Source organism: Lytechinus variegatus, chromosome 4 (assembly GCF_018143015.1).
Source record: "Lytechinus variegatus isolate NC3 chromosome 4, Lvar_3.0, whole genome shotgun sequence".
Lineage (NCBI taxonomy): Eukaryota > Metazoa > Echinodermata > Echinoidea > Temnopleuroida > Toxopneustidae > Lytechinus > Lytechinus variegatus.
The window spans coordinates 30770886-30787097 of NC_054743.1; the positions used below are offsets into that span (position 1 = coordinate 30770886).

General features: G+C 36.8%; 1 protein-coding gene across 4 annotated transcripts in view; it reads left to right on the top strand.

The window, feature by feature from the left end:
- The window catches only part of LOC121413822 (afadin-like), a 78019-nt gene that overhangs the window by 47159 nt on the left and 14648 nt on the right, over positions 1–16212 (top strand). For 3 of the 4 annotated variants that reach the window (XM_041606786.1, XM_041606783.1, XM_041606785.1), the window contains 9 exons: positions 5259–5313; positions 5621–5826; positions 6402–6547; positions 7569–7666; positions 9355–9435; positions 12842–13110; positions 13921–14079; positions 14594–14777; positions 15873–16021. In XM_041606786.1, the coding sequence (XP_041462720.1) occupies positions 5259–5313; positions 5621–5826; positions 6402–6547; positions 7569–7666; positions 9355–9435; positions 12842–13110; positions 13921–14079; positions 14594–14777; positions 15873–16021 (1347 nt within the window). The remainder of the gene's footprint in view (positions 1–5258; positions 5314–5620; positions 5827–6401; positions 6548–7568; positions 7667–9354; positions 9436–12841; positions 13111–13920; positions 14080–14593; positions 14778–15872; positions 16022–16212) is intronic. The other variant, XM_041606784.1, reaches the window with a different exon arrangement.

Consider the following 16212-nt stretch of genomic DNA (forward strand, 5'->3'; position numbering starts at 1 on the left):
CCACTGGCTTCCCATTCACCAATCCATCGACGACTGGCATCTCCACTTCTGATCCACTCGCCACTGCCGATAGTACCGGTAGAGTGTCACCAGATGCCAACTTCACTCCGCTTCCATCTTCTGTGAGATTCTCCTGCACGATTAGACTCAAACTCTTGTGGTTGAAGTGTCCGGCCATCTCTCTAGTGTCGGTAGGTCCTGCTGCAGCATCATCTCCAGCTGATGTGTCTTCTGCTGACCTGCCTGCGACAACACTGGCTCCCATCTCTCGACGACCTTTCTTGTTAGGACAATTAAAAGAGATGTGTCCAAATTTATTACAATTGAAACACTTCTTGTCATCAAATTTGGACTTACCTGGTTTTTCAGCCTTAGTGTGACTAATTGCATTGTTATTACTCTTATTCACATTAGGATTTACATTTTTAGAACTGGACTGATGGGCTTTATTCATTCTCCTTATTCTCATATCTGCATGGGCTTCATTGAATTGATCAGCTAGATTTAGAACTTCCGACAGATTACAGGGGTGACGTTCCTTAATGAACATCAATAATTCTTTTCCACATGAATTATATACTTGCTCCTGGATGAGCAAACTCTTCAGACCTTCCATATTGTCATCATAAGAGCTTAGCTCAATCCAATGATTGAGATACTTCTCAATCCTGCAAGCGTACTGCACATAGGTCTCACCATTATTGAGTTTAGCGTACCTGAACTTAGTCCTATACCCTTCTTCTGTAAGATCATACCCTTTAAGAAGTGAGGATTTTACTGTTTCATACTCCTGAGCCTGGGACACTGTAAGTCTTGAAATTATATCAAGAGCCTTACCTGACATCAACGCACACAATGCAGGTGCCCATACTGACCTATCCCAACCCACAATTATGGCGTGTTTCTCAAATCTAGACAAATAACTATCTAAGTCATCCTTTCCTTCTTGAAAAACAGGGAGGGGCGGAATACTAGGCTTATGTGAATGCCCTGCACGTGAAACATTTTCTGTCCCATTATTTTTCCTTAACTCTTCAAGTTTAATCTGTTTATCTAATAACTCTGATTCTTTTTTCCTAGCTTCATCCTCGGCATTCCTAGCTGCAACCTCAGCACTCCTTGCTGCTGCTCTTTCATCTCTAGCTTCTCGCACACATCCATCAACATATGCTCTCAATTTATCACCCTCTAAACCAAACTTCTCTCCTTGTGCAATGAACTTGTCTCTCTCCATACTGTAGGCCACTCCACAGGTTAAGTTACAAACTTACCATATGCAGACAGTTTACGCAGCGCAATGAAGTCTCGATGCACACAGCACTGGCACGTACAGGCGTACACGCAGTAAAGCCTCCTTGCCCTGACCTCCACATGCACCACTGTCTTTCACAACCTTGGACCTACAACAACTTTGTAAAAACAACCAAATGGAAAAGAGATCAAAATATCATTATCAGATCTACATACAAGTATAATTACAATCAATGATAACAATCATTTCATTATTAACCTAACCTATCAAATGGACAAGAGAGTCCCTTCGTGGTCGCCAAAATGTCAGATCTTGGGACTGAAATTCCCAGTCTGGTAATAGATTTGGTTCTGTTTGAAACGAAAGTAGTTACCACTTGCAATAATCACACAATCATTCAATATCTATATGTAACAAATTTAATTCAGAGCGACCAGCTCTATAAATGTACATATAGTTAAAGAAATTGAATAATCAGAATTAAATCATGAATCACATGCATATCAACATAACATCAAACTGTATTCAGCAGTTAACATCAGCATGAATTAACCTATACTGAATATGTTGCAATAGGTATCTAATGAGAGTGATTTATTTATATTTAATCAAGGCCTAATAATTCGGCATCCAAACGTGACAATATTCTTGGTTATTAATTCCACCAATTAAGTTTCATCAAAAGAGGGTTTATACTTGGATGAATACCTACACTGGACCGTAGTATATCTAATCTGGTTATAATTTAAATAGTTCAGAATAAGGACCCCTTCGACATCGTCAATGACTATCGTTGGTCCGATGAATATAGTCGTCTAAGAGCGAACTGCGGTGGCTTCGACGACGCGAAGTAAAGCGAGCGAACTCTCGACGAAAAGCCAGTCCAGATTCGCGGACGAAATGATGGGGGCTGAGAGCCACAAGATTGCTACGATGAATCACAAGTCACGAACTCTGAGTTCAAGGATGAAGTACGAGCCCAGCTCGTCCAGTTCTTTGGAACAGTCGTGCTTGGTGAGATGAGGGCAGATGTGGTGGCTTTACCTGGCCTGTGCTGCCTGGATCCAGCCTGCCAACGATGGGGATTAAGACTCCGCTGTGCCTGCACTACACAGCCTGCAACATACACCCAAAGTAATGGCCTACGAGAACCACACCCTCACACTCCGAGTTAAGACCAAATGTGGAAGGGTCTTCCTCTCCCGAGAATCAAACGATTTCTGATTTGCTTTTACTCAAACACCACTCCATCATGACTCTCACAAAGACAAAGTCATTAACATTCTCAATATTCCTCTGCTTTACTCTTCCACGCTGAACATATCCAATTAAAACTACTTAACTATCCAAGCTTTAATTTCACCTATTCAAAACTCCCATCTCAAACATTCTCAACAATCTTTTCCTCTCATACATAAAAACAAACATCTATAGAATTTTAGAGCCCCATTGAACTTAACTAAATATATCAAGTTAAATGACCCAATGCTCATGACCTAAGATTGTCAAGTCAAAGTAAAATTCTAATCCTTACACCCCAGCGGGTTTGATCACTTACTTAAAGATACAGTTGATTGACTCTGGGACTTTGACAAGAGTCAACCACCCAAATTCCTTTTATTATATACAAGCTGAATGGTTACTAGGGGTTAACACTAAATAGACTTACAGTCACATTGTGACAGGGGGGTGTAAATTTACCAAACAATTACCAAATTGAGTAAAATCATCAGTTTTGACTTTCAAAGATACCATTTTATGTACATGTATTTGGAGAGGAAAAATGGAAGCAAACAGGAAAATACTATTATTGCCAATTACAAGAATATTTTTTTTTAAATGAAGTCTTCAGATAATTGATAAATCCCAATTTGGTTAATAATGTTACAAAAATGATGTTGTTCATGCCAGCTGGCTCTAAGTATTTTGAGCGCTGTGCCATGCAAATGATGAGCATGTATTCATACTTAGTTACATTTCACTTTATGCTCGACTTTGAAGTTGAAACAATACCTAGAGATAATAATGATTATTATGATAATAGAAACTAGAGAAACATCAATTACAGTAAATAAGCAATCATAACATGATATTGCTATTGTGTCCTCACTTAACGTTGCAATCATTCATGTTGCCAACAACCACTTATCAAAACACACGGCTTCAAAAATATTTGAATATAACAGTTACATCTTTATGTTTCATTAATAAGATAGAGATTACACATTAATCTTTTTGAATAACATACTGCCCTCAAACATATTTTAATAAATATTGTTTCGACAGACATTTTATGAAATTGATCATGCACTTTGTAACACATAGTAATGCAGAATATGAATGTGGCACTAACGCTATAAAGGATGCGCTATTATGCTGACTCATAGTAAAATAATACTTTCAATTGGAGACTAACATATTTTTTTAATGACAGTACATTAATTTCAAGATATAAACCATCTCACTTATCATCATTCGTATGTTGCATTTTATCATGTGATTCATTTGTAAGAATTTGTATAGATTCATGATGTTATTTTCATGTTACTTCTGGGCCCAAAGAAGTACGATTGATCCAATCAAATGTAACTATGGAAATCCATCACTGTCATGATTTTTTCAACAGGAAATTTGCACAATGTCCCTTGTAAACAAAGAGAAGCACAGTGAATTTTCAAGAAACAATGAATGCATGAATATACATCATACACCCTGTAGTTTGAAATTATTTTGAACAAACATGCATGATAGATGTTGATGTTGCTGGCCATCCATAGTTGTGGTCGATCAGATCAATCGCAACTCTTTGTAAGAGTTTTCACTGAGGCTCACTGCCAGACATACATACTTTTACATTTTGCAATCTGAAAATACTTTATGAAATTTGGTGTGTTTACAGATGTACTGTATATATGATTAGGTAGTTGTTATTTGTTGTCATCAGATTGGTTTATATTTATTATTTGTTCCTGTTATATTTTTTTGTGTCGATTTCATGTTACATGTAAATAATTTGATGTACTCATTCTGGTTTTTCTTTTAATCTTTCATTTTTGTAACTTTTTCCTTGAATTCCCTTTGCAACATGTGCTTACCAACTGATTTCTTTGTTTCATTCCTCTTTCATTTTCACCCATTGGTGTTCCTTATTTTATATTTTTGTTACTATGTCATTAAACCTGCTTTATTTGGAAGATCATTTGAACTATAGTAGTGAATTTTGTGTTTTCTGTATGCAGCATACATGCATGTATAATTAAATAAGATACAATTTTCTCATTTATTTAAGATGGCTAATCACTTGGCCTCATGTTATCTACATGTATCCCAATACATTCCTCATATTCTTGTTTTCATTCTTCACTAACAAAGCATAAACATTGGAGAGAATGAAATTGTATAAAGTGTTGACCAAATGGAATATAACTGTTTGTAGAATTACAGTTGCAGATTATCCTTGTTATTCTGAAATAATTATTTTCAAGATAAAGAAGGAAATTGTCATTTATACTTTTTTCAAAGAACATTTTCAAGGATACATGTACATCTAAACCTTCATGGACATATCTTGGGACCGCTTTACAAAGAGTTGTGGTATAAAACTCAAACTAAGATTGATCTCAAATGGTGCAATTGAAGAGATACATTAGTAATTGCAATCTCAATTTGATGTAAAGGCGGGGTCATGAAATGTACATGTATGTCTCACCAATGCATAGGATCATAATCTACAGCAGTTGCAAAATATCAAATATAAAAGCAACCCATCAGTTATTTTCTTTTCAGGGTTTCATGAGGTTCTATCTTGATTTGTTTGACATGAAAAAAATATTCAAGCCATTGTGTTTCTTGTTAGCTAGATGGCTTCTGAAAGTCATAACTCCCATATCATACTTCGTTAACAACTATATTCCTGTTCATGTGTCCAGGCAATGTGTTCAGATAAAGTCTCCCCATTAAGTTTTTCCCCATCAAATTTATTATGCATATATATGTTTTTTTGCAGGTTCCTGATCCAAACACTGAAGTTCTGCCACTTAGCTTAGAGTTTAGAGACACAGGTGAGTGGTACATCTATCACTGTTTTGAATTAAGCCTCATCAAGTACTTTGGCAATTTAATAGTTGAATATCTTTTTAAGTATCCTTCATTTAGACAAATAACTGTGTCAGGTGTGGATCCAGAGTCAGACTTTTAACAGGATATGACTGTGCCTGAAAAGTTATTCACAAAGAAAATAAAATTCTGTACACATTGATCATTTTGTGTTGATAATTCTTATCCAATATTATTGTCTTGTCTCTTTTGCTTGCTGTTATTGTCAAGTACGTGTATCCGACCCTTCATTTCAAACTGTTTGACCTTCAGGTGAGGACACCTTCTTCGATGTGGTAGTCCGACAGGTGAACGGAGCCCAGATCTACTTCAAGCTTGCCCCGACATACGCCCTTTACCTGGCATGCCGCTATCGTCTCTCTAAGCTCTACCGCCCTGAGATGGGTCCGACAGAGAGGGCTCAGAGGCTTTCCGCCTTCCTCAACAAAATGGCCGACATCATTGACAGGACAGTTGAAGTAAGAATAAGGAATTGTCAGATTATTGATCTTTGCAAAATATGTAAATGGATAATTCATGTGGTCTTGTGTGATAACATCCTTCAAATATACTTCATCAACTGACATGCTGGAAAAGCGGATGTTACAGTGTGATTGAGATATCATGGTAAGACCACTTGGTGGTGATGCAGAAGAGGAGGAGGGAGATGATAGTAATGATGAGGAAGAAAATGATCTTGACAGTGGTCATGATGGTGCTAATGATGATGATGCTTGTGATGATCATTTTGATTTAAAGATGATGATGGTGATGGTGGCATAGGTGGTGGTGTTTGTGATGATTTCGGAAGGTGATAATGATGAGGAAAAGGAAGATGAAAATGGTGATTATGATTGAGGTGATGATAATGTGGTGGTGGGAAGAAATGATGGTGATGGTACAGTGAAAAAAAACAGTAAGTTTGAAACAGACTTACTGGATTGATGATAAAGAATTATTGTTTTGTTTTGAAAAGAGATGCAGCTTTTGTGCAAATACAATCGATGAATACAACAATTAATGCATTATTCCTCTACCCTATCATAACTAACAGGAGGAATCGCAAGTAGCCGGTGCCTTGACCTTCTGGTTAGCCAATGTCTCTGAGCTCCTTCACTTCTTCATGGCTGATCGGGACATCGGTGGTATCTCACAGGATGCCCAGGATATCCTTCATACGTGTGTGCAGAACACCTTCAGGTAAAGGGCATTGCCTCTCCTCCAAGACCAGGGGAGTGCTTCACAAAGAATTAAGTTTGACTTAAAGTTATGCACAAGTCTCAGTGTGTGCACAATATTTGGTATCAGTCTTTTTTTTTACAATTTCGGCATTACTCCTCTGTGTTGAAGATGACATGCTCGATCTGTAATAAAAATCATAAGTCAGAAAAAAATTGGAACCAGTGGTATCTGAACCTGTCATCTACTGCCTCTAGGCAGTGACTTAACCACCAGGCTATTCTGATTCACGGCCAAGTCACGAAGAACTGGAATACAAATACCCTCGATCCTCTTTTTGACTCATCATGCAAAAGCAGTCCGCCATGGACAATAGATAGTAAACATAGAGGCTTTAATAGGAGAAATCCCACTGGTTCCAATTTTTCTGACTTTAACATGATTTTCATTACTAATCGAGCATGCAATCTTAAACACATAGCAGTAATGCCGAAAAATTTGTTTACAAATTATAATTTATCCTATTAAAGCATCTTTATTTAGTATCATTCTTGTTTATTAATATGTGGTAGTGCTCATCTAGTAAGCTTGATCTGACCAATGAATTAATGTGTTCGTCTTGTGATTGGGAATTTAAGTGCAAAATTTTAGTCAGACTTAAATCTTTGTGAAACATGCTCAGAGACCCATTACAAAGAGCGCTAAGTTTGATTGCAACTACAAAAAAAATCAAACTTTAGTTTCAAATGTTTTCTTCTGATTTGTTGAAAATCAAGCTGTGTTTGATATTTTGAAGTTATGTTGGATTGTAACTTATTCTGCAAATTGCCCCAAGTACACCGACACCTATTATTGTAGACAAACTCATATATCCTTCATAAGATAGTAGAAATCTTTGTTACCCAAACTCTACACACATTTTAGCAGCCCTGTTTCTTATTCATTTTCATTGAGAGAATAACTTTTGTATTAGTGTTACCTAAAGTAGAAATTTCCATCATGATTATTTCTGACTAATCACCATCTTTGTCCCATATCTCAGGCATCTTGTGAGAGCCATGCAGCTAGAACTCAACAAGAACCTTTCGGCATTCCTTGACCCAAGCGATGAAGCTGATGTTGAAAAAGATCTCATCGCAGGTAAGAATTGATATGTTCTTCCATTCATCCACCTTTCCAACCCTTCATTAGTGTTTTTTTTTGGGGGGGGGGCGGTTATTTTTATTATTATTTGAGGGATGAGAGAAAGGACCGAAGCTCGCCTATTGTAAATATGCCGGTGGGTGTTCTATAAAGCTTTTGTAAGTTCTGCATGATTTTACACAGGGCTAATAATGTACACGAATGTAGTTGGCTTAGCGCCTAAGAACATGTTCCAGTCATCCTTGAAGTCATTTGTAACTTAACAAACAGCTTCACCTACGTTATCAAATATCACTTCCAGACCATTGGACATTACATTCAAAAACAATAAGGTGATATTTGGAGATATTCCATGTATGTGAGCACCTATGATAGTGATAACAGTGCTTGATTGATGACCCCCAAAATATATATAATACATGTCTATAATATTTTGTGCATATCTCGAGATAATCTATGTATGTATGTTAATAATCTGAATTCAGATGTGCATACAAGAGTTCCCAAATAGCTAGATATTTTGATTCCTTGGATATTCTAGGTGCTGCCTGAATAATTTTTTAAACTTTATTTTGTGTTATCCGGAATTATTAAAGCAAATTTCTTCATGCCTTGTCACATTGACAACCACATGTATTTGTATTTTAATACGATGTGTAGTTTTATATAGTAGCTCTAGGTACTTAGGAATGCATTTTGTATATATGAGTTAGATCGACTTTGAGGTTTCTGTAGATTCCAGTCGGGGGGCATCATGACACCATTTACAAAGGGGTGGATTTTCAAAGTTATTGAGACAAAATAATCAGTCTTACTCATACTAACACAAGTGGATTTTGTCGCTAACCATGAATCAGTGGTATTGATGTTGGTCCTCTAAAATCAGCTTTGAAAAATCCTTCATTATCAATTACCACCCCCAAAAAAATTTTCCACTCTTTCCATGCATTTCATATTCATGGCTTGGTCGTGATACATTTTAACATTTGTGTGCATGGGACTTGTTTTTTACTTCATATTTCAGAATGTTTCTTGCCCTTAATTTTTTTTATTTTTGATGATTGATTCTCTGCATCATGGTACCATGGATTTGTTTTATAACATAATGTAGGTCTGTATTAGTCACATTACATTATTAAAGGAATGTCGTAGAGCATAATTGAGTGTCTGTACTCATAGGCGGCGGAGCAGAAGATTATCTTTTGTGTTTGGGGGGGACGCAATAATAGCCGTCCCCCCAAACACAAAAGATAATCTTCTGCTCCGCCGCCAATGTCTGTACTTAAGCAGCAGACATTGTTTGGATTATGTAATGTACAAGTAGATTCACATTTATTGTAAATAATCCTTGAATATTTTGATATGGTAAGACTTTGAAAATTATCTTGACATCTCTCTTGGTTATAAAGAGATGGCAGTAAATTCTAGGAGTACTATAAACTGTGCAAACCTCCAAATGTTAAACTGATGTACAAGCAAAAGGCCAGGGCACTTTTACATGAGAGTTTGGACTCGATCACTATGAAGTGGCATGAGGCATTTTGTTAACTTGCCCGACCAATAACCAATTAGAAATGGTCATCCAAATCGTGATTGATCACAAACTTTTATGTTATTGGTTCTTGGGAGAAAGTTTTCCCTGGAAGCTATTAAACCATTTTGTCCTGACTGTTCCTCTATCCCAGACGAGGATGCAAAGAGTGTTGAGAACGGTCGATGGATGAGACCCCCTTCACGAAGCCCTATGAGTGGCCGCCCAACAATAGGTAGGAACCCTCGAAAAAGCAAACTAGCTAGAAAAATAATGGTGTATTTCCAATTGGCCCAATGCCAATTACCAACTCGTCTACTATCATTTGGTCTACCATCAGTTCGTCCACTGTCCACATGGTCTCATTGATATTGCGTCCACTCACCATTTCGTTTAAAAGCCGATTGGTCCAATAGCCACTTCGTCCATATACATTTGGTCTATTAAAGTGGACTAAGTGTTAATTGGGCGAAATGAATGAAAAGAAAGTGAGGATTAGACCAACTTCTTATGAGACCAAATAGTCTTGGACGACATGACTATAATGACCAAATGTTTAATAGAAGAAATGTTGATGAACTGATGGCATTAGACTAAATGAAGGTAGACAATGTGATGAGTGGACGAGTTGGCAATAATCATCACCTTTCTTTTTGAGCTTATCTGCAATTAAAACACTTGTTCAAGGTGGGGTCTACTGGGATTTTGTAATACGCATGCTAAATTCTTAAAATGTGCATGATTTGCATGTGCATGAAGCGTTCCAGCTAGTCAGTTACATGTAGTTTATTAAATTACTCTCCTTTTCTATTTTACAAAATAATACAGAAGATAAAATGGCATTGTTGCTGTCAACAAACTTTGGTTCTATGTCATATCTTTTATACTAACTCTTGTTTTAGTTTTCATGCTTCTCTAATTCTTGGGGTGATATTATTTCTCATTTCTTAAGATTTTCTTTCTTCCATTAATTCTTGGTTTGTGAATGATCTTGTATTTGTTCTCTTTTTTTCTCTTCTCATTTGGAATGGGTTTTCTGAGCACTGGTAGCTGGGTACACTGTATTTTCTCCTTGTTTACTATTAAATATATGATATAATATTTGAAAAATTCATGCAGTTCCTTTCATTTTTTTTATTCTGTAATCTATAGACATTATGAATCTTTTTTCCATGTATCAATTTTTTTTCTGGTTCCAAGATATTTTCATTTAGAAAAGTTTGTTTCCTTCATTGTGTATACATGCATATTCCATCCTATGTCCCCTATATGTTGATTCATATGTTGCTAGCAAAGCTTAGCAAAGCTTAGCAAACCATAGAAAAATCTTGCAAAGCTTATTAATTGTCTAGTTTAGCTTAATACAGATCTGTAGATTTATTGAGCATAATGTGGAAAATATAAAATGGATACTGTTCTGTAGACCTACAGATACAGGGGTGACAAAATTTTAATACCCCCCCCCCCCGAAAAAAAAATGTTATGAGATTAACAAAGAGAATGAAAACCCATCCATGGTGTAATGCTATGGCATATTTTATTCCTGATGTAAAGAGGTGAAATGTGTTGTCAGGGGGGGGGGGGTGCTACTGTGCTTACGGCATTTGTATGTAGGTTTTTACACATTGTTATTTGACAAATCATTTTCTGTAAATGGAATACATACATGTATATATACCCGGTACCCAAATAGCAAAATGCAAACTGTAGGCCTAATTCCAGTCTCTTCTTTTCATGATGAGCATCATATTTGATTCCTTTTCATTCATTCAAATTACGGTATTAAAAAAACAGCTATTTAGAATCACTAGTGCTTGTACATGTAGGAGCCTCACACTGTATCAGCTAAAACAATTCCTTGGTGCTCTATTGTTTTGATATTTATTGGGTGTTCCCCCCCCCCCCCCATTTTATGTGTTAATTAAAAAAATAAGGAACGGTTCAAATCACCTTGTACAAACTTTCAAAATGATACTGAACAAAATTAAAGAATTGTAAGCATTTACAACAGACTAACACGCACAAAAGTTTAGTGACAGAAATAAAACATGTGTCTTGAGAAATAATCTGTACAAATGCAATTGTCATAAATCAGGCTCCATTGAGATCTCGTTTTACCAATTAATACTGGGCTTGACAAAAATACAAACATTGAAAATACATGTAATTGGATATCATCTGATCATGTAAGGTCTGTCAGATTATCAAATATAGGTATTCCAAAATATGCGAAATGAATCAGTATTTTGTGCCCCAAAATGTTCAATTTATAAAGTTGATTGATGAAATGTATCATTTGCGTTTTGATTGATATACCACTTTTAACATTTTCAATCATATGCCTTTGGAGTTGAATATGATGGATTATAGTAATAATGCATATTATTACTATGGCATGAGCAAAGTCGTGCATGACCAAAGTCTGTTTGCAATTAGATATTGGGTAAATAAATGCTCATGTACACACAGACTATGTTACACAGGGGATAAATGTACTATTGCATGTTAGTATAGCAAATAATGTTGCATGATTCATGGCTGGTTACTTTTCAGGGGTTATTGTTTAAAGTGTTTATTATTCTTCAAATAATGGTTGGAATGTGATCACACTATTATTTGCTTTCATGTTTATTATTTCAATTATTTCAATGCATGCCTTATCTGTCAGTCTCAACAATCTGAATATAGGAATCTGTTTTGGCAATAGTAGTAAGATTTGCTATTGCCTGTTATGTTTTGTTTTTTTCTTTCTTTTTACTATTTTGCATTGATAAACATCTTTGAATGTGTTGTTGAAAATAAAGGAATGTTTCACTTTCATATTCTTATAAAAATGTATTTTTCAATAACAACATAGTCTGATTGTTAAACATTGAGCTATAAACGGAAACAGTTGCATAACAAAATAATCCCTATGCTGCTTTAATGCTAGGATAATATTGGTGCATGCTTGCATAGATCAAATATTATGTTAAAACAAGATCTCTTTGAGGTCTCAACCAAAGATATTACCACTACCCCTCCATATCATTTTAATCTGTTCCCCCCCCCTTTAGAATTTCTTCCACCAGATGGTAAATGAGTAATTCGTCATTAACAGGGCCATCAGTGATAGCAATGTTTAACTGGAGAGGCCACCCTGTTTTAATAAAATGAAACTATAATGAAATAAATCCATTCATTCATTTGACTTGAAATGCCCTTGGTAGCTTAGAGTAGCTATTTTTTAAAGGGATCCCATCTATCCCATTTTATATCATCAAGTGTCCATTTGCTTACTATATGCACATTCACATCTTAAGATAATGACATTTCTAGTGCGCATGGTGCTGGCATTTCAAAGTGTGCGAGTGGGCTGACTAACAAATGACTCATACATTCAACAAAACCTGTTTACAGTAAGATTTGAAATAAGATAAAATCAAATGATAATGATTTAAAAAACTAATTATTATAGAAGTAAATTTTAAGCTACAAATTCAATTGGGGCCCACACATCATGTATCAATACTGTTTGAGCACATAGAACATGCATTATTTTTACTCATAAACATTGATTAAATGAAAGATTGATTTCAGCTGATTTAAATATTTGAATTATGCATGTTTATCCCTTACCTCCTTTTCTCTTTCTCTAAAAGGTGATGTCCTCCAGATCCTGTCCTCAGCCATGACCCTCCTGCGGGTTTGCCGGGTCAACGCCGCCCTCACCATCCAGCTCTTCTCGCAGCTCTTCCACTTCATCAGCGCCAGTCTCTTCAACCGTCTGGTCTCCTCCCCCCGTCACGCCGGTCTCTGCACCCAGGACTGGGGTGACAGGTTGATGAGACGTCTCTCTAGGGTGGTTGCCTGGGCCGAGAAGCAGGGGCTGGAGGTCGCAGCCGACACCCACCTTCAGAAACTCAAACAGGTGAGTGGTATGGGAAATTGTGACTTGGTCTACACCCACTTTGTCTTCTTTCCATTCAGTCCCAAATCAGGGTTCCCAGCCTATGAGGGAAATCAGGGAAATTTTTTTTTACTTTTTTCCAGTCTGGGCAAAATCAGAGAATTTGATTTTAAAAATACCTCAAAAATCAGGGAAAAATGCCTCTAGTGAGGGAAAGATAAGGGACTTTTGATCAGCCCTAACGTCGAAAGCACGGTAGTCAGTCAGGCTCTGTTATATTTTGTTGCATATCAAAACAACATCATTTGAATGACTGGTAATGGTGGTACTAATTGGTTTTACATTATTGTTTTTATACTGAAAATATATGTAATTCACTGCAACAACTTAGAAAACATGCGAAATGGGGAATGGGTTTTATTAATTATCAGGGAATTTTTAAACTTTATCATGGAAAAATCAGTTTGTTTGTTTTTTTTTTGAAAAGCTGGGAACCCTGCAAATGGTAAATTGCTACTTGGTCCCTTCCCACTTTGACTACCTTCCCTTTAATTTCACCCCACATGGTGTAATCCTGGGCCCCATCTTACAAATAGTTGCGATTGATCCAATCAATTGCAACAATGGAAAGACAGCAAAGTCAACATCTAAAATGCATTTTTGTTTTAGAAAATTTTAGTTATGAATGTGTATCCATAAATTCATTGATTAAATAAAGCCTCACCAAGCCTAGTGAGTAGTCTGACCAAATTCTTACGTTTAGCCATGATGGTGTATGATGATTTGAGAATTAGTATTTACCATCCCTTTGTTTCTTATTAATCTCAACAGGCCCTGGACCTGTTGATCGCACCAAAGGAGAATTCTAACCAGCTCAACTCTGCCATTAACAATAGCTGGATGCTGAACTCTCGTCAGATGAAAGCCATCCTTGATAACTATGTCCCTCCTAAGGGTGCCATCCAGATCCCACCAGAAGCCATTGCTAAGGTAACCAACCAATCCAGCGGCAGTTTTATAATAGTTAAATCATTATCACATCTATAATAGCAATTTTGCCATGGTAACAATACTGAACAGCCAATCAAGATCAAGGATTCACTAGAAGTTCACCATTGGATGGCAAAGTTATAAAAGTAACTTATCTGCAACAGGACCCAGATTATATTCTTGAACTAATCATACATGCCGAATGCAGATTGTATACAAGGCCTTTGGGTGTTTCATAAAGCTGTTCATAATTTACATGCAACTTTACCTATGACTGGCAACCCTTTCTTCTACAGTATGATATACATGTGCCTCAATTTCATATTTTGATATGAATGGAATGTATATACATGTAGAACAACTAAAAAAATTGAAAAAATATGGAATTTTCTATTTGCATATGTACAAGGAAGCTTCAAAAAATTTTAATAAGCTGAGTCAGACATTGATATCATGAGTGAATACCAAAAGTGATTTGAAGATTGATTACCCATCTTGGCCCTTTGCTCACCAGGCCACTGCCATGGCAGCATCCCAGGATGAGCTCCAAGCCCAGCGTGAGGGTCATCCCATCCTGATTGAGGAGGAGAGGGAACTAAGGGTACCAGCCTTCCTACCTGATGATGGCTACTCCAGTGATATCATCAAGGGCATTCCTAACGGTCTTAGGGAGTTCTTCAATCCACTCATACAAGCTGGTGAGTTACAGAGACATTTGACTATGAGGTGGGGAGGGGGTAACCTAGAGATGCTCTAGTGAAATCATTTATGGCATTCCTAACAGTCTGAGAGAATTCTTCAATTCACTCATACAAGCTGGTGAGTTACATTGACATCAGAGGTTGTAACTTGTCACTTGTATCCCAAATGTTTGGAGAGTCCTTCTCTAAGGGGGAGGGGGGGGGTAACTTAGTGATGCTTTAGGGATATCATCAAGTATTCCTAAAAGTCTTACAGAGTTCTTCAATCCACTCATACAAGCTGGTTAGTTACATTGACATCAGTGGTTGTAACTTGTCACTTGTATCCTGAATGTTTGGAGAGTCCTCCTCTAATGGGGGGGGGGACCTAGTGATGCTTTAGGGATATCATCAAGGGCATTCTTCAATCCGCTCATACAAGCTGGTGAGTTACAGTGACCACTAGATGGTGTAACTCATCACCTGTATCCCTAATTCCCTAATGGTTGAGAGAGATCTTCTTGGGGGAGGGAGGGGGTAAATTAGAGATTATTAAATGATATTATCAAGGGTATTCGTAACAGTCTTCAAGAGTTCTCCAATCCTCTCATGCAAGCGAGGGAGAAATACTGACCATGGGGGAGGAGGTAGCACAAAGAAATGTAATTGATGTTAATATTCAATTGTAATTTTTCACCTTAGACCTAAATTTATTTCTACAATTGATGTTCTGGAGCCCCAAATTGTAACAAATGATGCTTTCCTGTTTTTCCACTAAAGCCACTTTGCTCTTTTGGTACATGTACATACCATGGAGACACATCTTAGATTCTTTTGTCATATGAAACCTCCCCTCCAAACAGTTCAGACTGTAAGATTCACAATGCAAAGAATACAAGCAATGTTAACTCGTAAGATTGCTTTTACCAACCCTTCAGGATTTTTAAAAATATACTTTCTGGATTTTTAAAAATGTACTTGCGGATATTTGCTGCTTAACAGGTCCCGTGTAGCTATTACAGTGTTGGAATTATTTTGTCATTATTGTTTTTTTTTGCTTGACAATCTAGAAATCATATATTGTAATTGTATATACTTTGTTTCTCTCCATAGCTCTTGTGCGTTTGACCCCTCACCCAAAGGCCAACGGTACGTGGACTGTGTATATGTATGGCAATCAACCATCCATCCTAGATTCTCCAGGTCCACCATCACCTCAATCACCAACCTCCCCACAACCAGGCTCTGCCCCGCACCTTGAGGTAAAGCAAACATTGACTATGACCTGGGGTCTGTTTTACAAAGACATAATGGGGCATTGCAAGAAAATTGCGATCAATTTTAGGAAAATTCTGCAATCAGTTTCAAGAGACTTGCAATCAATTGCAAGAAACTCGCCATCAGTTGCAAGCCTACAAGTTTATTGTGGTCCAAAATTCAATTGAAAGTATTG